We start from the raw sequence: 22,798 nt of genomic DNA on the forward strand, positions 1-22,798 counted from the left end.
TTCTATTCTTCCATCTGCACAGAAAACATACACCTTCAAAACAGAGAAAAGAGCTGTCTCAATATCCTCCATCTTATTAGCTCAATGGAATTGCCTGCAATCATAGCCTTATAAATACATGTTGAAACTGCCAAAGAAGTTCAGCAAATGAAGCACTTAAAAAAGTAGAATTACTCCTTTTATTACAAAACTTAATAATTTAACGATTTCTGTACTTTTCTTTATAAGAATAAAAAATGACAGCTGATACTCAAAACCGGAAACCAGATAATCAGACAAAAAAAATCACATTTATTTCAACAGTTCAAAGTGCAAATACAGCAAGTCAGTCCACAATGTTTCAAGATACAGTTTTAAGTATAATGAAAACTTGATCTACAAAAATGAAAGGGTAAACAGCAGAAATAAAGCTCAATTTTTTTAAAAAATTCAAGTAACCCAAAAACCCTTAGACTAAAATATTCCACTTATGACGATTCAGAAATGCCTTCATTTATGGACACCAGTAGTATTTTGCAATCCAAAAGGACTTCTCAAAGAAAGAGAATCACCCCAAACCGGTCAGCTTAGGACAAGAGTGGAGGTTCTTGGTGCGGGCTCTTCCTGATTTGGCGGCCTCACTCACACTGTCAACTGATGTGGTCCAACCCATGATACTTTGATGTTTAGGCAAATTCTAAAAAATGTGTGAAGTTCAATATGAGGCCAACACCCTGCTAAGAGTTTTTGAAACGGCCCCCATAGATTTAAAAGATTTTATAGACCAATTTTCACTTCAGGACTATGGTGTTATTGGGGGAAAGACATAGATTAATACTTCTTCCATTACTTCGCACCTTTCCGTAAGGTTAGCAACATGGCCTTTGAAACTGCCTTGTGACAATCGTCCTTCAGTACCTATTTACTTATTTCCACACATACAGAACTTTTATATAGAGTAGAAAAAGTTCCCACTAGGAAGATAATTAAAGGTTGTTAATGTTCCTTGTATCACCTGGCAGCCAAGACACGTTTATTTCTGCTCCGCAGAAGCAATGTTAGCTACTTGCTTCAATTCAGGAAAGTGTATCTTCAGAAAGGTTTAGATGAGATATTTATTTACTCGGTCTTTTTTCCAACCTTCTTCATCTTTTCATTATAGGCAATAAATTGAGAGTCTGTTCCAAAAATTCTATCCCACCATGTAAATGTTGAAGCATAATTTCCGATGAAGTTCATATGGTGGAAATCATGATGCCGAGAACCAGCATAGAAAGGGATCAGATTTAAAGGGTTGAGAGGAATGTCATAACCACTGAAATAAAAATGATAAAGATTATTAAGGAAATAAACCCACTTCAAATAACTGACATTTTCATCGACAGTCATCTGCCTGTTAACTAATTCGAGTAACATTCCATGTCACCTAAGTCACATTTATTTCCGACATGTTTACAAAGACAAAACCTCACAGAAAGATGGTACATATTCTAGAAACCATTTCAAGAAATTAAAATAAAAACCTTAATAGATCTTTGGAACTTAATTTTATATATCATGGGATCAGAGAGAGGGCTTATAGTAATGAATCTTTAGACACAGCCTTTCAAGAATTATTTTTCTTTTCTGTTTTAGAGGAGCTTTCTCACCAGTTTGTAATGCCCATAAAAGTATGTGTCCTTTAGGAAAAGTTAAATGAAAGGAGTTACTGGGGACTCCTGGGTGGCTCAGTCAGTTAAGTGTCCAACTTTTGATTTCAGCTCAGATCACGATCTCACGCTTCATGAGATGGAGCCCCGCGTTGGGCTCTGTGCTGACACCACGGAGCCTGCTTGGGATTCTCTCCCTCCCTCTCTCTCAAAAGAAAATAAATAAACAAAAATTCTAAAAAACAAAACATATGTAACAAACAAGGCTAACATGAACCAAGAGGTTACAAGACATATAACCTAACAAAAATGGGCAAACGATATAAAAGGGTTACTCAAAGAAGACAAAACACATCTACTGATGAGCACACACAGACGCACAGCCTCTCAAGTCCCTGAAGAAATGCAGATCACAATACTGAAAACTCTTCAGTTCTCTTAAGGACATAGAGTAAAAGACTGTATCTATCCGGCTTGGAAGGTGTTGCGGGAGGGCAAGCATTCTCATATATACTCCTCCTGGGAATGTAAATAGGGACCCTTTTGGAAGGCAGTTGGGCAGTATCAATCAAAATTTTATTTTACTTGACCAAGCAATACATGACTACATTCTAACTGTAAAAATGACAACTGCCAGAGACAGGAATGTAAAAAAAAAAAAAAAAAAAAAAATGTTTATCCAATGATTATGTTCTCATGTTTCCTTTAAATAAAAATAACAAAACTAATGTGTCTTACTAGTCTGCTTAGAAAGATCTGGGCGCCCGGGGGACTCAGTCGGTTAAGGATCCGACTTTGGCTCAGGTCATAATCTCATGGTTTGTGACCTCGAGCCCCACGTCGGGCTCTGTGCTGACCGCTCGGAGCCTGAAGCCTGCTTCAGATTCTGTGTCTCCCCCTCTCTCTGCCCCTCCCATGCTCATGCTCTGTCTCCAAATAATAAGTAAACGTTAAAAAAAATTTTTAAAAAGATAATCTTATGACTATGAAAACAAAGATATATTTTGATACCTTATACCTAAATAGAAACCATAGCTCACCTATGGACGTCAATAGTTTCCATCAAACGAATGGTCACCCATGCCCAAAGGAAAATGACATGATCACATAAAAGCATGATTCCAATAAAAAATCCAGTTCCAAGAATCAGAGTTTCCAAGGGATGTGCATATTCAGCTTCCATTCCAAATGGAGCCTAAAATAAATAGGTAAGAATTACTTAATGTGTTGTGACTGTTAATTTTATGTGTCAGCTTAGCTAGGCTACAGTGCCCAACAGTTTGGTCAAATACCAGTCTGGATACTGTTGTGAAAGTACTTTTTTGATGTGACCAACATTTAAGTGAGGAGACTTTGAGTAAAGGAGATTACTCTCCATACTACAAGTGCTCTTTACCCAATCAGTCGAAGACCTTAAAAGCAAAGACTGAGGCTTCTCAAGGAAGAAAGGATTCTCAAGACTGAAATACAGAAACCCTGCTCAAATTTCCAGCCTGTGGTCTGTCCTACGCATTTCAGACTTGCCAGGCCCACAATCACATGAGCCAATTCCCTAAAATAAATCTGTGTGTATCTCCTATTGATTTTGTTTCTCTGGAGAACCATGACTAATACATAACATTAAATATATTCTAATTTATTTATACATATGGTTTTATAATATTATATTGTTTCTTTTTGTAATGACAGTATACCTAGCTGAAGATATATATAAACAATAACTGTAATTCTCAATAAAAACATTTTTGTGGGGGCCTGGATAGCTTAGTTGGTTGAGTTCAACTCTTGATTTCAGCTCATGATTTCACGGTTCATGAGTTTGAGCCCCGTGTTGGGCTCTATGCTGACAGTGCGTAACCTGCTTGGGATTCTCTCTCCCTTTCTCTCTGACCCTCCCCTGCTTGCTCATGCATGCGCACGCTCTCTCTCTCTCTCTCTCTCTCTCTCTCTCTCTCTCAAAAATAAAGAAAACTTAAAGCAAACATCTTTTTGTTTCTACCAAACATCAAAAGGTCTAAAGATGTCCTTAATAAAATCTTAATAACTGCCTTTAATGGTGTTAGATAAAAACATTAAACAACTTAAACTCTAATTTTGGTTTATGCAGTTGAATTTGTTCTGCCCAGAAAAGGATACTTGATTTAGCAGACCATGTAATCAAGATCAATGTGGAACATATTGACATAACCAGTTGGACAAAGGTACATGAAAGCAGTTCTGATCAAATCAGTTTTTGTGGAGGCCAGAATGAGGTGGAAATGTGTTAATCAAACAAGTCAGTAATTGTTTCAGAAGTTTAAAGATGAAAGGTTCATTGTTTTGGGATCCAATTTAAATGACTTTAACATCACTATGGCCTCTATTAATCTGCCACATACCAACTGTGATAGGATAGTGCTCTGGCCCCAAAGATGAGTGACTGAACTATTTCATATAACATTTTTCTTGAAAATTTATAGAACTGGTTGTATGTATGTGCGTGTGTGTGTATTATGGTCTTAACATGTTCATGCCAAATAAAAAGCAATACAAACATCACTGACAGTTTCTTAAAAGCTTGAAGAAAAACATTTTGCCTCTAATAGAAAAAAAAAATTCTAACATACCTGAAACTCATGATGAACTTTATGAATATATTTATATATTCTTTTATGATGTAAGAGCCTATGCAGAAAATAGTGCCAGGTATCTTCAATCACTGCGCAGCCTAAGCATTTTACCAACAGCAGACACCTTTAAGATGAAAATACTGTAATGAGTATACAATAACTTACTTAAACAATCTAGATTTCTCCTTGGGATCACTGCTTGAGGAATTACATGAAACCAAATACCCACTAACCACCTGACCTAACTGGATACACTGACCAGCAAACTCTCAGAACTGATAAGTACAACGTGACTACATTATAGCTGGTATTATAATACCTCTGAAGAAGGGGTAAAGAGATCGACACTGTAGCAATTCTAATTCATTTTTTAAAAATGCACATGTATAGGGGTGCCTGGCTGGTTCAGCAGGTAGAACATGTCACTCTTGATCTCAGGGTTGTGACTTTGAGCTCCACATTGCTCCACTTAAAAAAAAAAAAAAGGGGCGCCTGGGTGGCGCAGTCGGTTAAGCGTCCGACTTCAGCCAGGTCACGATCTCGCGGTCCGCGAGTTCGAGCCCCGCGTCAGGCTCTGGGCTGATGGCTTGGAGCCTGGAGCCTGTTTCCGATTCTGTGTCTCCCTCTCTCTCTGCCCCACCCCCGTTCATGCTCTGTCTCTCTCTGTCCCAAAAATAAATAAAAACGTTGAAAAAAAAATTAAAAAAAAAAAAAAAAATTTCACATGTATAAAATCAGAGTTAAACAAAATCCAAAATTTCTAGGAAAGGAATAATACTGATGAAGGACTTGAACTGAGATTATTAAGAGTTAAAATCATCACTTCTTTTCCACCAAAGAGAGGGTCATAAGAGCAAGGGGCAAAAACATTTTATATACAAATGAACACATACACAACGCTTTTATACGTTAAACATATATTACAAAGAAAAGAAAAAGTGTACACCTAATAGTGGTATATCTGTATTTGGGTATGTCAGGAGCAAACAGTTGAACACAAATATTATTTGAACACAAATACTTGTGCTCAGATAATATATATGTGTCTATACAGACACAACTTTTATAAATCTCACAATTACTCTCTTCTCTTTTTATTCATTTTGGACTTAAAATGTAACAGAGTTTTTCTTGGTTGAAGCATATGGATCTGTATACAGTCACATAAAGGGTGCTACTAAAACTTCTGATGTAAGAAATCACTTTCCAATAAAATATTACATTAAAATACAGAGAGATAAAAAATGGGAACATTTTAAGTTTCTACTAATGGTTTACTTTTCTACATTATATCTACTTCTAAAGTTTAGAATAAACATTAATCAAATGAAGAAAGAAGATCAACATTAAGGATATTTTAACTAGATAATAAACCATGACTGAGTATCAAAATCAAATCTTTATCTACATACCATCTTGGCATTCTTTCCCAATCATAAGGAATATTAAAATACTCTGTAAAATAATAAGTTCCACATATCAAAGGAAGCTGGATACAAAAGTGATTAAAGAGAAGTACTTTAAAACATTTCCACTGGTTTTCCCATGTTTCTGGTTTATCCTAGGGAGAAAAATCGTAGTATTTAGTATTGTGTCGGTAATTTGACCTGAAAATCAGAGTGAATTCTAATTATTTCTGTAATGTTTCTATGTGACCTTAATTCTACGTTATTTAATTAATCTTATATTACAGTGACTATGTTGCAATAAGCAAGGGCCAGGAATCACAGCACCCTCCCCTTCTAAATTCTTGACAACTATGGTAATGAGTTAAAATAGGTGAAGAAACTGTTCCCAAACAAACCCAGGAATAAAGGTCACAAACAAACTGAAAAAAAAAACAAAAAACAAAAAAACAACACCACACCGTGAATCACTCTTCCGTCTTTGCTGCCCACAGAGCCCTCACTTCTGTCAGCAGGAATTTCAGAGAAGACATGTGTTATGCTGAGATCACAGGCAGGTTCTCCCAGCTGTCATACAGACCGCACTGGAAACCTGGATTACGGAGGTGAAGTGATGCCTCCAGCCATTTAGCAGTACTCAGAAATAAGTGTATTCCCAGAAATAAGTGGATTTTTGTCATATCCAATGACAGAATTATAACTCTCTGAGCTGGAAGAACATCAGAAATGAGTCCAGTGGTTCCCAAAGAATGGAGAGCTACTGCCCACAGATGACGACATTCAGAGATGAAAGTCAAAATGAGAAAAGTGAGATCAATGTTGTAAAAATGTTCAGAAAACCTCATCAGGATATCGACTTGGTTAGCAAGCCATATAAAAAATCTAAGTTTATTCGATTTAAAGGGCTGCAGTTAGATAAGAAAAGGTGCTTCTGGTTTCATAAAAAGATGGTGATAATATATAATAGTTATTGCTTTGTTTTGCATGTCCTTACTTAAAAATCCAGACAGCTGCCAGTCAAACTTTTTTAACTAAACCATAATATCCCAAGCAAGGAAACTACTGCTCAGCAGTAGAAGCCCAGAGAGGTCTGCTACCTTGCCCAGGATCACACGGGCAGGGACCTGAACTAGGACTAACTAAAATCTAGGTCTCCAGTTCTAGTCTTAAAATTCTCTTTTTTGTTGCTCTTAAAATTCCTTGAGTTATCTTCTCTAACAAAAAAAAGAAAAAGCATTTAATAGATAACCAATCTAGAGAGCCAGCCTCCAATCTCAGGGCCACCATCACTAGCTAACTAGCTCTGAGATGCTCACAACTCTGTTTCCTCAACAATAAAATGAAGGGATTAGACAAGATAATTATTAATTAGCTATCTCTACTCTGAGATTATCTGACCTCCTTACTCCAAACCTCCAGTCTGTGACTGGGGACAAAATAAATTGAAGAGCCTAGCTTGGGCAAATTTTCCCTACAAATTCCATTTAACAGACTTTTAATATCCTAGCTTGAATGTGATACCCTAATTTAGCTGCAGAAATTAACACACAAATCAGTCAACTATAAAATCACATGGTTAAAGTGTACATAAATTAGTTTAAAAGATAATGAACACTGGGGGAGCCTGGGTAGATAATGAACAATGGGGGAGCCTGGGGTGGGGGGTAATCTGCTTGGAATTCTCTCCCTCCTCTCTCTGGCCCTCCCCTTGCTAGCTCTCTCTCAAAATAAATAAATAAATAAATATTAGAAAAAAAGATAGCGAACAATCAAAAACTCCTACCTAGTGGAACATCAGAGTTTACTGTATTTTACACTTATATATCACTGCATCCTAATATGAAGGAATACCATTATTAGGACAATCGAATGTTTTTAGTATACGTGTCCCTGAGGAAAACTGCTAGAGAACTACGAAGACGTGATGTTCTGTAAATTTCCCTCTCACTAGTGAGCACGCGCACTGACTATCCCCTAGTCTATCCTGTTTGAAACTGCTCTCCTCACTGCCAGCAACCTTCTTCCTGTGCCCACAAACAAGGGTTTCAGGGCTTTTGCCTTCAAAATGCATAAACCTGTAATTAACTGTACTGATTCTGTTGCTTGTTTTTAAACCCTTTTATCTTATGAGAACTTGTACTGATTTACCAACACAGTTCATTTTGGTATCAAAAAGCTCAAAGCAGGGATTTTGATGGTGTTGAACCTCAAAGGAAGACAAGACAGCATGAGGCCATATACCCGCCCTTTCCATTTCTGTTTCTAAGTCCACCTGTAACCAACTAGACAATTACTTGTACGGTCTTTTGCCACCTTTTGAGGTCATTCATAAAACATTGACTGAAAAAGGTCTTCTTCTCTCTGGAAAAGTGACCACCCTCTGACCAGTGAGTCAAGTGCGGAGGGCAGAAGGAGGACAGGGACACTTTGGCCTGGCCAGACATACCATGATTCAGCCCTATAAGCAAACAAATCAAGAGGTGACACACTCTAGACAGAATCATCCCAAACATGCATGAAGACAGACATCCAAATTGAACTCTGCTTTTCAAAGCAGGCCCTGTTATAAAAAGCATTTTGGAACTTCTGTCCTTAATTTAGGGTAAGAGAATACTCCCCTTTGGGCATGTCCCTTTTTCCTTCCTCTCCAATCTTTTTGTTCTTCCCTTGGCTTACAGTCTAGTCGCCTGATCGCCTGCAGTATCCCCGGACAGGATCAATGATGGCCTTTGCGTGAGCACTTAAACTCACTGGGAGAGGCAGCGGGGCAAACAGACCCATGGGAGAGAATGTGCACACCGCCTGCCACCTGATGGGTACTTAGTAAGTGCAAATTAGTCTCCACAAAGGAACACTCTCAAATGTTCTACCAAGACCACGTGTCCTTGAGTTTTAGTTTGGCATGACTTTTTAGACAAGTAAATAGCAAGCATTAGAAACTATCATGGGTTTGCCAAGTGCTGATAAAGCATCTCTAATAAGCTAGTCCAGACTCTTTGCTGGGACCCCTGTCACACTCTAGTTGACACTCTGGTAGAGCTCACCATTTTCCCTGTGATTAAAACTGAAAAGCAGCACTGTGTGTATCTCAACACTTTGTCATGCACGGTGGGATCTCAAGAAATTTAGTGCACTAAAACAAGTATCTAGAAACTAGGGGCCTCAGGACTTCCTCATTTGGGATGACATGAATGCTGCTCAACCACTACCATATTATTTAAGGAAAAAACAAAACGTTTAATAGCCCCAATCAAGATCTTAGAATATTAACATACACTTAGCAGCTGAGACATCAGGGGTAGGAGCGAATTGCAAATTATCTACAAATCCCCATAACTTTCCTTTCCAGCTAGTTTAAGAGATTAGAATTTCAAAGCCCAAATTAGACATCTAATGAAAAGTATAATTTAACAAATTATTCTTGAAACATTAGCAATAACAATCTAGGGCCGTGCTGTCCAATATGGTAGAACTAGAAATGTGTGGCTATTGAACGTTTTAAATATGGCTAAACTGAGATGGGCTAAAATTAATATAAAATACACAATCGATTTCAAAGTCTTATTGTGAGAATAAGAACATAAAATATCTCATTAAGTACTTTTATATTGATTACTTAAGATAATAGTTTAGATTTATTGTATTAAATGAAGCATAATACTAAAATTAATTCCCCTATTTCTTTATACTTTTTTATGTATTCTATCAGAAAATATAAAATTATGCATGTTCCTTCACTGAATTTCCATCGGACAGCCGTGATCTAGATTCTCTCAAAACAAAGTTATATTTACTTTTAAAACATTCCACATCAACGATAACATTCCATTGTAAGTCCATCACACTCACCTTCTGAATTTTGTACTTTTTCATGTAAGGTATAAACTGAAACAAAAATCCAGGTAAACAGAACAAGAAATAAAGCGCCTCATGAACTATCAAAGATCCCCATGTTGCAATCTGGAATTTCGTGTAATTATTCAACATATAGTTCCAAGCATTTTTAAATGGTTCTTGTAGAGGGTTCTCAGGTAACAGTGAATCTACATACTCCACAGCCAAGGATGCCGAACTAAAGATGCTGATACTTTCATTTGTTGCCATTTTTCAAATCTCTGCAGAAAGCCTTAGAATTCTGTAAAAATAGACAAATAAATAAATACATAAAACAGTGAAATTCCAGCAAAATAATTTTTAAAGTTCATCTTCTGATAATTTTTAAAACAAAAAATACTAAATAAGTACCAATTCTCAGATCCTAAACATGTGATTAAAAAAAAAAAAGTCAACTACTAGATGTCCTCACCATGTCCATTTGAGGACACTGATTTAAAAGCCACACGTTAAGTTTCAAGAGCAGGATCTAAAAGAACACTGGACAAAGAATTTCAGACTATATTTATTGATTTTTTTTCAATATATGAAATTTATTGTCAAATTGGTTTCCATACAACACCCAGTGCTCATCCCAAAAGGTGCCCTCCTCAATACCCATCACCCAAGCTCCCCTCCCTCCCACCCCCCATCAACCCTCAGTTTGTTCTCAGTTTTTAAGAGTCTCTTATGCTTTGGCTCTCTCCCACTCTAACCTCTTTTTTTTTTTTTTTTTCCTTCCCCTCCCCCATGGGTTTCTGTTAAGTTTCTCAGGATCCACATAAGAGTGAAGACATATGGTATCTGTCTTTCTCTGTATGGCTTATTTCACTTAGCATCACACTCTCCAGTTCCATCCACGTTGCTACAAAGGGCCATATTTCATTCTTTCTCATTGCCACATAGTACTCCATTGTGTATATAAACCACAATTTCTTTATCCATTCATCACTTGATGGACATTTAGGCTCTTTCCACAATTTGGCTATTGTTGAGAGTGCTGCTATAAACATTGGGGTACAAGTGCCCTATGCATCAGTACTCCTGTATCCCTTGGGTAAATTCCTAGCAGTGCTACTGCTGGGTCATAGGGTAGGTCTATTTTTAATTTTTTGAGGAACCTCCACACTGTTTTCCAGAGCGGCTGCACCAGTTTGCATTCCCACCAACAGTGCAAGAGGGTTCCCATTTCTCCACATCCTCTCCGGCATCTATAGTCTCCTGCTTTGTTCATTTTGGCCACTCTGACTGGTGTGAGGTGATATCTGAGTGTGGTTTTGGTTTGTATTCCCCTGATAAGGAGCGACGTTGAGCATCTTTTCATGTGCCTGTTGGCCATCCGGATGTCAGACTATCTTTAAAGAGACTTTTCAGTGTGGTCTCCTTGGAAAAACTTGTAATTTCAATTAGCAATAATGGAGTTTGAGTGTCACTTAAAACCAAAAAAAAAAAAAAACAAACAAAACAAAACAAACAAGAAAACATCTGCCAAATAAGACTACATAAAAATTAAATACTTCTGACTGGGGAATAAATAATTATAAGTAAAGTCAAAGATCAAATGACAAACTGGAAAAAATATTTCCAACACTCATGACAAAAGGCTGCCAAGTGTGCTTTAAAGAAAGACGAAAAACCCAACAGAAAAATGACAAAAGACATTCCCAAGGAGTTCATGGAAAAATAAATATAATACAAATGTTCACTAAACAAATATGCAGCTCGGTTCCACTCAAAGAAATACATCCTAAACCAAAAATCTTTGAAGTTTCATGGTGCTCAGGACCCAGTATTGGTAACACACTTTGGGGAAACAGGCATCATTATACATTGCTAATGGAAGGATTAGTATGTCTGAGGAAAAATTCACAATATTTGTCACAATTAAAAATAAATACACCCTTTGATCCAGCAATTTTCTTACTCAGGTACAAAGACAGTGACACTAAGACTGAAGGAAGCATTGCTTATAGCAGCCAAAACAAAGAAAAAAGAAAAACAACATAAATAAGTCCATCAACAAGAAAGGAGTTAAATAAACCCTAAGTCCTTTCACAGGCAATTATACAGCCACTTAAAAGAACAAGGAAAATCTGTATGTTCTTCATAGAAGGATGTCTAAGATACATGTCTAAGATGTTAAATGAAACAGCAAGTTGCAGAATAATACCCATAAACAAGAGCCCCCCCACTTTGTTTCTGTGAAAACGTTAGATATTTATCTGTGTGCATGCACACGTACACACACACGTACACACGTACACACACACACACACACACACACACGATGTATGGAAGGATATCCAGGAAACAATTGAGAGTGGTGACCTTTAGAGGAAGAGATCAAGAGGAAAAGATGCACACTCTTGTCCATGTGCACACACGGGATAAGGGGCGGTGAGGCAGGAGGAGAAAAATTCTACTTTCCATTTTATACCTTTTTGCAATTATAATTTTCTCATGAATATACTTTACCTATATAATAAATAAGCATAATGGGTCACGAAATCAAAAAAGAAAAACTTACAAAGAATGTTACTTTCCTTAAAATGTTCCCTGTTGTTCCTAATGTGCAAATTATGAAGGACAACTTTAAAGACAAACTGTTTAAAGCCTCAGAAGCATTCTTTTTTTTTTTAATGTTTATTTATTTTTGAAGCAGAAAGAGAAAGACAGTGTGAGCAGAGGAGGAGCAGAGAGAATCCGAAGCAGCTCCAGGCTCTGAGCTGCCAGCACAGAGCCCGACACGGAGCTAGAACACGAACGGTGAGATCATGATCTGAGCCGAAGTCGGACGCTTAACCCACTGAGTCACCCAGGCGCCCCAGAAGCACTCTTAATAGTGCTCAAAATGCCCCACTCCCAATGCTGACCTCTCACTGTGCCTCATAGAGGATACTGGGAGCTCAGTCAACTTGCTCAGGTCTCTGAATTCACTTTGTATCCTTAGTTCTTTTGTCCTACTCATTCTCAAATGGCTTATACTCTGGGACTACAGTTACATCCTGGCCATTCCAAACTCAAAATTTCTCTTTTCTCACTCACCCTCTCTGGGAGTGACTAGTGTTTTGTTCCCTTCTTACCTTAAGAACTAGTCTGTCACTTATCCTTTCTTACTTTTCATCTTGCCCTCTTCACTGAGTCCATTCCTTCAAGTTTAGAAAACATACTCATGTCTTCATACTCGTACTTTCACAAGAAAGTCTTCCTTTCTTGTGAAAAGTCTTCCTAACCTGTATCCCCCACTTCCCCAAGCCACTGTCCCACTTTTCTTCTTTGAACCAACCTCTTTTTTCTCTAGGGAGAAATCAACAAAAAGCCTCTCCCTGCTTTGTTCGCATCCAAACACGTCACTCAACCACTTGCAGTCTAGCTCCCATTCACTCCAAGGTGTCTTCAGTCTCCTAACTCACAAGATAAAAGTTATTCCAATCCTCATTTTTCATGAGATCATCACCAAATTTGACAATGCTTAACCAACTTCACTTAGTAGCTGTGTGACGTTAAGCAAGTTATAGAACCTCTCTGAACCTCAGTTTTATCATCTGCAAAATGTACAGAATAGTAACTAGAAGGTGGGATCTTTTCATAATATATGTGTATGTTTATATATATATATATATATGATATATATATCATATATATATCTCATTTATATATATATATCTCATATATGATATATATAGAGAGAGATACACATATCACTACAATGTACACCTTAAATATCTTACCTGTCAATTATACCTCAATAAAGCTGAAAAAAGAAAAACAGTTTTAATGAGTCCAAGACATAATACACGTGAAGTACTTAACTTAGGACCTGACACACAGTAGCTAACAATAATTGAGCACTTCCTATATGCCAGGAACTGTGTTCTAAGAGCGCTACATACTCTCTCTATATTAAAGACTTTAATCCTTCACAAAGCAGGTGATTTTATTATTTCCATCTTATAAATGAAAAACTGAGGTTTAGAAAGAGTAATCAACTTTTTTTTAATGTTTATTTATTTTTGAGACATAGAGAGCATGGGGGGCAGGGAGCAAAGAAAGAGGGAGGCACAGAATCTGAAACAGGCTCCAGGCTCTGAAAGGTCAGCACAGAACCCAATGCGAGGCTCGAACTCACAAACCGTGAGATCATGACCTGTACCGAAGTTGTACATTCAACCAACTGAGCCACCCAGGTGCCCCAGAGTGAGCAACTTTCTTAACCCAAGTTACAAAAATACTAAGTGGGGGAGACTATGCTCTCATCCACTATGGTCTATTGTAATCATCAATAATAAAGCACACAACAGGGGAGCCTGGGTGGCTCAGTCGGTTAAGTGTCCGACTTCAGCTCAGGTCATGATTTCAGTTGGGGGGTTGGAGCCCCGCGTCGGGTTCTGTGCTGACAGCTTGGAGCCTGGAGCCTGCTTTGGATTCTGTGTCTCCCTCTCTGCCCCTCCCCTGTCTCCTTCAAAAATAAATAAACATTGGGGCGCCTGGGTGGCGCAGTCGGTTAAGCGTCCGACTTCGGCTCAGGTCATGATCTCGCGGTCTGTGAGTTCAAGCCCTGCGTCGGGCTCTGTGCTGACAGCTCAGAGCCTGGAGCCCGTTTCAGATTCTGTGTCTCCCTCTCTCTCTGCCCCTCCCCTGTTCATGCTCTGTCTCTCTCTGTCTCAAAAATAAATAAACGTTAAAAAAAAATTTTAAAAAAACCCAAAAATAAACATTAAAAAAAATTTTGCTAAAAATAAATTATCTATAGTATCTATAGTCTTTCTGTCCCTAGCCCTTTCTCCTAAACTCCAGGTTCTGATTATCTAAAACTCTACCGGCCATCTTCAATTACACAGTTCAGAGTTCCATCAAACTCAACATGCCCCCAAATTCGGCCAACTGCTCCCTGTAACCCTGCCCAAATATTCTATCTTCCTTAACCTCTAATTTGGTGAACTGCACCATCATCTACTTAGTCCTCTCTGAAAGAATGTTCCCGGTCTCTCCTCTGCTGCCTAGGTCAAGCCTTCAAACTTACCCCCAATTTAGAGACTTGGTGTAATTCAAGGGTTTACTCTCCCAACACAAGAAAGGAGAGTGGATACATCTTTGCCAAATGAACAAAACCAAAAAACTAGGAATTAAATTTAAGGAGAGGGGAGGGGAAATAAAGAGTTCTTTTCCCTTTTCTTATCCTTGTGCAACCTGATTGGGAGCCTGCTCCATTCTCAGGAAGAAAAAAAAAAAATGAGTTATCTGTGTATTCTCTGAGAAACTCTGAAGTTTGGCTGAGCACGGTCGGCCAGTGTCCGTCCTTTGGCCCATATACCTTGGCTGAGCCCGGACTGCAGCAAACAGTTCCCTCATTGGCTGGCGTTGTCCAATCTCTTAGCTTGCCCTCCTTAAACACTACCTTTAAGGTACAACGGCAGGGTCTAGCTAAACAGCAGAGTTAACCCCCTTCTTTAAAAAAGATGTCAAGGGAATGCATCCCTGAAAGATAAAAACCAAGGCCCTGAGCGAGGCGAAACAGGCCCTGCCAGGCCTTCACTCTTCACCTCTCTTATCTCCCACCTTCCCGCTGTATTCTCACACTTCACGTGTAACGGGCACAACACTCCCTTGTCCGTAACGTCCGCCATCCAACTCCTATTCATCCTTCAGTGACCTCCTGTCAGACGCCCTTCCCAACCCCACTACCTCCACTGCACATACGCAAGAGACCTTATCTCCCCAGTAGTGCTTCTGTTTTTGCAAAACTTTCATCACTCCTTCACCCTGTGAACTATCTCCTAATATATCCCGTCTTCGGATGACTGTAAACTTTTAAAGGGCAAGAACCATGCCCCAGCCTAAATTCATCATTTGAGATTCCACACGGCTTTCACCTGTTCCCCTTGCCTTCCGTCCTCACAGCGGGCGCTGGCGCCCTGCGAGCGCGCATCCACGGCCGACCCCGCTCCCCTCAATACCACGGAGCAGCTGGCCGCAGCCCGCCCGCTCCCCCTTCCTGGCCTACCAGTCTCACCTGGACGACCGCGCGGGAACTGCGGGCCACCGTCACCCAGACTCCACCAGGTGCTGCACCTTCGGAACCTGCCTTTCCGGCTCGAGGGTGGAGCTAAGAGCCCGAGGCGGCTTCTTTTGCTGTTATTGGCTTGCGAGGGCTCCCAACCCTCCTTCTCCGCGCTGTGATTGGTCCTTGCAGTAGGCGGACTCGTGTAACTCGCGTGAACAAATCCCTGGCGGTCCCAGCCATTGGCTCTGCGAATGGAGTGAGGATAGTGAGACCGAGGCTTCTAGCCAGTAGCCAGCGCCGCAGCGCGCCTGGAGGCGGGGAAGCGCGAGGACGCGTGACGGCGTGAGGGGGCGGACACTACCACCACGAGAGAGCCGCCGCAAGGAGTTGCCTTGGCAACCGCGGTTCTTGAGGCGTTGCTGCCGGCGCCCGCGCAGTCCCTGGAAGAGGGTACCAGGCTGCCCTCCGCGCGACTTTAAAATGTGACTTGTGTAGCAGTCGCTTGGCAAAAACCTGGGAAAAAAAAGTATAAATGAGTTTTAAGATCTGTTTTGACGGTTTCTTTACAGACAGCCTTGCCTCCCTCTGCTCTACCTTGGATCCAGATCATTCTTCTTCCTTGTTTCCCCAGCCCCAGTGTCCCTTAATAACCCCCTATATATGGAAGATGGAGAATTTCAAACGCAATATACCTCCTGTGATCATCTAAAGAGTTATGATTACCCCCATTTTCAGATGAGAAAACACGAAGCTCAGAAAAGTTTAGCAAATGGTTTGACTCGGCAGACGGCTGCTCCCTGGGGTGTTTAAGCGGCAATCTAGCCCATAGGCCATGACCTGAGAACGCCCACGTGGTGTACGTGGTGTAATCCAGGTGTGGGACAGACTGGGGCAGAGAGCTTGATGCGCTTACAACTTTTCGGGAGCCCTAGCCTCGTCTCTGCCCTGTGCCAACAGTAAAATACTTGTGTACGAGGCAGTAATAGTCGTGTGTACAGATGGTGTAATAGTATACGAATTTCAACAGGGCCTTCTAAAAATTCGCACAAAGGCACCCTTTGGGCTAGGTGAAGGCATTTGCTCTTCAGTAGTTTCTGGAAACAGGATGCCGTTGTTTCTCTCAGGGCTATGCTCAAACTGGTTCTTCTGCCTTAAGTACTCAGCCATCTCTTCCCTTACCCATCACCCATCAACTCAGGCACTATCAGCTTGAGGAAGTCCCCTTTTGGTGGATGTCTCTCGATAAGTTCAGTGACTCTCTCGTCTAACTGTCCCATGTCTGACAACCACATTCTCTGTAAAGTATCAGGACAGCGAGGTCAAATCAAATGAAAAGCAAATGGATCTGCCCTTTTCGTGGTCAGAACCCTGTAGGACGCCTGTGCAGGCAGGTGAATGGTGTCCTGGAATGGATGCTGTGGTGCACCACCCAAGTCCCCCTCTTCAGGACTGAAGCAGGCATTTAGCTTCTGAGTGTTGGCAAAGATAGCCACCTCTCCCCACTGGCACACCCCCTTTCCATGGGACCGGAGTCCAGTGACTGGATGATGCTGCAGTACAAAAGCGCAGCCCCTCATCCTAATTTAGGACTACTTTGCTTGTCCAGCCCAGCTCCAGAGATCCCCCCTCTTATTGGCTGAGGTTACCAGGCTTCCTCAATTAGCAGTGTGCTCTTGGGTAACTTCTCAAAGTCTTACCTAGTACATCTGTAAAATGAGTATTGTAACAATACCTACATCTCATTTGCACAAGTATCTGGAACACAGGAAGTGTTCAGTAAAGTGCTTACTGACCATTTCAGATCATATCTACCATAGTAGATACATTTTCTAAATCGGAACAGGTGTATGTATTGGAGGGGCCAAATTATTATTTTAAATCTTAGACATTTAGGGCTGAAAGAAAATACAGATATGGCAGCCAACTCAGTTATTTCCCTACAATGAAGAAGTGGGACGTTCAGAGAAGATCAACGAAGGCGGTAATTTATCGAGGGTCCTCTGTATTTCAAGCTTATTATAACACACATCATTTCTTTCAAATCCCACAATAACCTTGTGACACAGGCACTATTGTTGCCATTTTAGAGAAGACAAAATAACAGTCAGAGGTTAAGTAATGTGTTTAAAGTCACAGCAAGCAGCTGTTGGAGAGGGATATAAATTTAGAGCCACCTTCTGATTCTTATGCCCATGGGTTTTCCAGTACACATCTTTTTCTTCTTTAGAGTCATGAGGCCAGGGTTGGAACCCCAGTCTTGATTCAGTGTGATTCCACTCTCCCCTGTAACCTCCTCTTCCAACTGAGGCACTGGCAGCCATACAAGCCAATAGGAGGCAATTTGCTCAAGATCAAACTGAAACAAGAGGCAGGCATAGCACATCAATGTGTATTATGCTACCCTTGTCTCTAATAAAATAAGTCTCATAACTTGGGGTGCCTGGGTGGCTCAGGCAGTTGAGCATTTGGCTCTTGGTTTCAGCTCAGGTCATGATCTTATGGTTCGTGGGATGGGGCTCTGTGCTGACAGTGCAGAGCCTGCTTGGAATTCTCACACCCTCCCACTCTCTCCCACTCTCTCTGCACCTCCCCCTTCTCTCTCTGTCTCTCTCAAAATAAACAAAAAAAGTCTTATAACTCATCAGCATCTAAGATTATGAATACCCAGGACCTCATGCTCTAAGAGATGATAATAAAAACCAGGAATCATATGCCAGAGTCTAAAGGAACTCCTAGCAGTATGCACCCCATCCACCATACCCTTGCCACCAGTGCATTTGGCCAAGAAAGCAGAGATCCACACAAAGCAGGAAGCAGATTTCCTTCCCAATGCAGATGCTCAAATCTGCATAAAAGATAATGACACACATTTTCCTTGATGCCACTGTTGGAAACAGCTAATAGTGCTCTAAGTTCATTAGATCCTCAACATGTTTGTTGACAGTGGATGTGCTTGGAGCCACACTAATGCAGAAATTCACGTTTTCATATGGTAAGCAGAGGCTTTTTCTTTTTCTGATTAAGTTCTTTATATTTCCATTTATAATTGGAAGTTCAAGTGAGTATTAAATATGGTTCTGTTTAAATTTCAGTACTCTGTATTAAACTAAATGGAAATTTTATCACAGGTATAATTCTTTCCTCTTGGTTATCCATTGTTCTGGCTAACGTTCTATGCTAAACTTTTAAATTCCTCTTCTGAGGCACAGGCACCATATCCCATCACACTTTCTCCTTCCCATTCCCCTCCCCACTCATCCTTCCCCTCTTCCCCTTCCCATCTCCTTCCCTCCCCCTCTTGCACCCTGTCAGGGGTCCACAACCTCAGCTGTCCATCTTGCTTCCCCACTCCCAATCCTTCAATTCCTTTTATTTAGTATCAAAATCACAATTTCTTTCTCAGTTACTTTAAAGGAGATTTTTTTTTTTTTCTTTTTGGTCCATTGCTCTTTGTTCTATTGTTATCTTGTGCTTAGATTAGGGGACAGAGGAATATAAAAACTTTAAATTTCACCAATACTTGGGAGACTTTTCTCTGATGGTTGAGGTAACTTTTTCTTGGATAACAATTTTCAGGGACCTCAGTTAATGATAACAGACTTGCCTTATAGGTTACTTTGGCATCAAATTTAAAATACTGATTTGTGAAGTTACAGAAAATGCAAAGTTTCAAAAAGAACAGAAAAACGAAGTAGGCAACTTTCTTAATATGAAACTAAATAGATACAAATCAAGGACAATGTGAAACAAATAATATACAAACTTTTATTCAAAGATATTCAAGAAAGACATGTTTTGGTCATTTTAAAGTGAGATTAATTGAAGATCTCAGAAAAATTGTATTTGATCAACACACATGGCTACTCACAGAAAGTTCTCTCTTCTGTTAATAGCAGCTAAATTTATACACACAGAAAAAATTCTTAAGACCATGCAAATTCAGCTGAATTCCATACATTCATTATATTCATCAAAAACCTGCAGTAATATTCATGCCAAAGAGTTACTTTAAGAAAAAAATTAAAAATACACACCAAAACATGACCAGGATTAAACTAAAGAAAATAATAAATAAGCATAATTTATATTTTATTTAAAAAAGTTTGGCATCACACATAGTCAAGTGTGTTACACCATGTTCATTCCTCAGAAGTGGCATTTTAAAGTGTTAAGCATTGTTAAATATCAAAAAATACAACTCTGTTTTACAATGTAGTACTGGCATAATTCAAAGTACTGTGCCAATTATAAATAGTATAATCAAGTTTCAAACATCTTTTCAAACATATTTAAAGGAAAGCATATAGACACACATTATATGCACACAATTTATTATACTCATGTAATCAAAGGTATTTTATAAAAGCAAACCGTTTTATCCCTCACCTAGTTTGTATACTTACATAGATTTTAATACCTGTTCAAAGATTTTCAGTTCCTGTGTATACAGATTTTCAGGAGAAGGAATAAAGATAAAATTTAATTTTACAAGAACACACATTATTTTATCTTCCTTCACAAAATAATCCATAGTCATTCAAGGTTGGTAAAGAACTAGTCTTTAAGAAAGCAACTGTTGTCTAAAGACTACAGAGTAAGTACTGCAGTCCAGGATTCTTATTAAAACTCAGTCAGCTGCTGCTCATTGCAGAAAAAGCCTATGCGGTGCTTCTACCAAAAATAATCTTCAGTGTCTGAGGCCTCTCAGGGCAGCCGATCGTAGCTTCTGCTGAGACGTAAAGTGCAGCCACAAGTGGAGAAGTGCTAGGCTCTGAGTCACTTCAGAAATACTTGGTGAAGCCTGTCTCTCCAGTATAAATATGCCAACAATGCCCTTCAGGCTCATAGTGGTTTATCAATAACTGTGACCCCTGAGCAAAGACACAAAGAAATAAAACAGAAGTCACAGGCAGCATTCTGTACCTCTCAGAAAGCAGTGGATTCTTTCCTACAAAAACATCAGGGACTGAACAAATCATGGTGTTTCAAGGTCTCTTTCTTAAACTTTATTTAACACTACTATCATTTTAATCTAAATGACAGCTAAATCTCTGTTCCAGTTATGGACCAGAACCACATCAGACTATTTTAATCCAGAACTAACCTTTTGCTCTTTATAGTTATAATTAAAGGAAAATAATTTTATTCAGGAAATGTCAAAATCCACCTAATACTCAAAGGGACACAAGAGACTTTTGGGGGTGATGGATATTTTCATTATCTTGATTGTGATGATGGGCTCATGGGTATATACACATGTCGAAACTAGTAAAATTCTACATTTTTAATATATGCTGTTTATTTTATGTCCATTATATCTCAATAAAGCTATTTAAAAAATCCGCCTAATTTTGGGCTATGTTATTCTGGGATCCTACTATATATAGTTCCTCTATTAGGTGTTTGGATGATACCTAAATAACAGTGATGGTTAGTTAGTATAAACTTCTTTTCTCTCCACTATTGGGTCAATATCAGAATGAATATTAGAATTTAGAGTGATATACATACGTATCTGTCATCAGAATAATATGCAACATACAATTTTAAAGACCCGTCATTATATTTATTATTATTACCAATCTCTTACTAAGAGAATGGGCCAAAAATGGTATTTTATATGATTCAACCACTGTTTTGCTTAAGTAAGAAAAATTATGCCACTGTCTTACTGTAGTACTATCACACGGCACCCTGCCAGGGGAGATGTTCTAGTGGTTATATTTCTTGGATAGCTGAGTAATTAAAGACTTGCCACATAGTGAACTCCACTCTATGTAGATTTTAGCCATATTAAATTTTATTGTACTGTTCTACACTGGAAAGGTTTGGGATTTTGAATTCAAATGACTGTAGAATGACAAAAGAATACCAGTGCCTTATTTTAGAATATATACATCCAGTATTAATTATTTTGAGAATAAGAAATATACTTTGAGAAAATTCTTCTGACAACATTCTTACATAAAAATCAAGATGATGTAATCTTTCTCATATTCCAATAGAAGACAATTAGACAATTATTACCTGCGTAACTTCTCCCTGTGCTCATACAAGATGACACAACTGTCCATTTATCAGTCGTTGGGTTATAATATTCTACTGATGCCAAGTTACAGGAACCATCATCCCCTCCAACTACATATAACAGACCATTAACTGCACAAACTCCTTTAAAAAAATTATGGAGAGAAAAAACAATTAATTTTAAAACTTTGGGGAAATATAAATACCCCTATATGTGTTTGGTGAGGTGTTCCAGAGACACTGATTTCCTTGAAAAGAGGCAAGAAGAGAAGATGGTGAACATGAAAACAATTCCTCTTATATTTGAGAGGTGAACACCACTTCCGAGCTCCTACTCATGCCACGTAGGCAGTAGCTGCTTATGCAGGCACTATTTCAGTTAGTCTTAACAACAACCTTACTTTATGGGTCAGAGATGATTTTAATTCTTATTTTGTTAAAGAAAAATTAAAGGTCAAAACGTTCAGTTAACTTTCCCAAAGTCAGCTTCTTAGGGAACCCCAAAGAAAAAATATATATTGGTAGAAGGTAAAAATGATTTTGAACTCTGAAATGATACTGAATGGTTAGCTATTTTATCTCCTGTAAAAGGAGAGAACAATATTATTTATTTATTACTAGAATAACTCATTTTTTTGGAAGAATTCAAAATACCTAGAAAAGCATATATAAAAAAAGATCACCTCTAATTCTGTACTACTTAGAATAATGACCAGTGAAATTCTGATCTCTACTCTTGCAGACTCTTTTCTATGCATATATACTCAGATACTTCTTTTTTTAATCTTAAAGTTCCTCACACTACACATGCTACTTTATTACTCACCCACTCCTAAATGATATACCTTGGACACTTCCCTAAGTTAATAAATACAGATCTATGCAATTTATAATGGCTGCATAGTACTCCATCTATGATAATACCATAATTTGTTTGTCTTTTAGATATTGTTATTTTCAGGTATTTTTGCTCTTATCATGATGTTGCAATGAACAAGGATTCCTCTTGCATACTTTTTTTGCATACTTGTGCAACTATTTTCGAAATACATATTTTTACAAAGAAAATTGCTGAGTTAAAAAGATAAATACCTTTTTTTAAGATTTTATTTTTAAGTAATCTCTACACTCAGCATGGGGTTCAAGCTTACAACCCCGAAATCAAGAGTCGCATGCTCTACCGACTGAGCCAGCCAGGCATGCCAAGATGAACACCTTTTAAAAGCTCTTTATTTTAGTGTATATTTTAAA

The 22,798-nt window shown here is 38.8% G+C and overlaps 2 protein-coding genes across 8 annotated transcripts in view; both read right to left on the bottom strand.

Moving 5' to 3' along the window:
* Positions 1 to 268: 268 nt before the first annotated feature.
* Positions 269 to 15,890, bottom strand: MSMO1 (methylsterol monooxygenase 1). Its single transcript, XM_030312789.1, has 6 exons — positions 15,530 to 15,890; positions 9,493 to 9,778; positions 5,650 to 5,798; positions 4,235 to 4,361; positions 2,669 to 2,823; positions 269 to 1,294 (listed from the first exon to the last, which is right to left on the bottom strand). Exons 2-6 carry the CDS (start codon positions 9,745 to 9,747, stop codon positions 1,099 to 1,101), a joined length of 882 nt encoding a protein of 293 aa, XP_030168649.1. The 5' UTR covers positions 9,748 to 9,778; positions 15,530 to 15,890; the 3' UTR covers positions 269 to 1,098.
* A 3,372-nt stretch (positions 15,891 to 19,262) lies between these two features.
* KLHL2 (kelch like family member 2) overlaps positions 19,263 to 22,798 on the bottom strand; it is a 117,398-nt gene continuing 113,862 nt past the window's right edge. For all 7 annotated transcript variants that reach the window (XM_030312791.1, XM_030312795.1, XM_030312792.1 and 4 more), the window contains 2 exons: positions 21,548 to 21,691; positions 19,263 to 20,391 (listed from right to left, as the gene is read on the bottom strand). In XM_030312791.1, the coding sequence (XP_030168651.1) occupies positions 20,363 to 20,391; positions 21,548 to 21,691 (173 nt within the window). In that variant the 3' untranslated portion in view covers positions 19,263 to 20,362. The remainder of the gene's footprint in view (positions 20,392 to 21,547; positions 21,692 to 22,798) is intronic.

This window comes from Lynx canadensis, chromosome B1, assembly GCF_007474595.2.
Source record: "Lynx canadensis isolate LIC74 chromosome B1, mLynCan4.pri.v2, whole genome shotgun sequence".
In the NCBI taxonomy this organism is placed as follows: Eukaryota; Metazoa; Chordata; class Mammalia; order Carnivora; family Felidae; genus Lynx; species Lynx canadensis.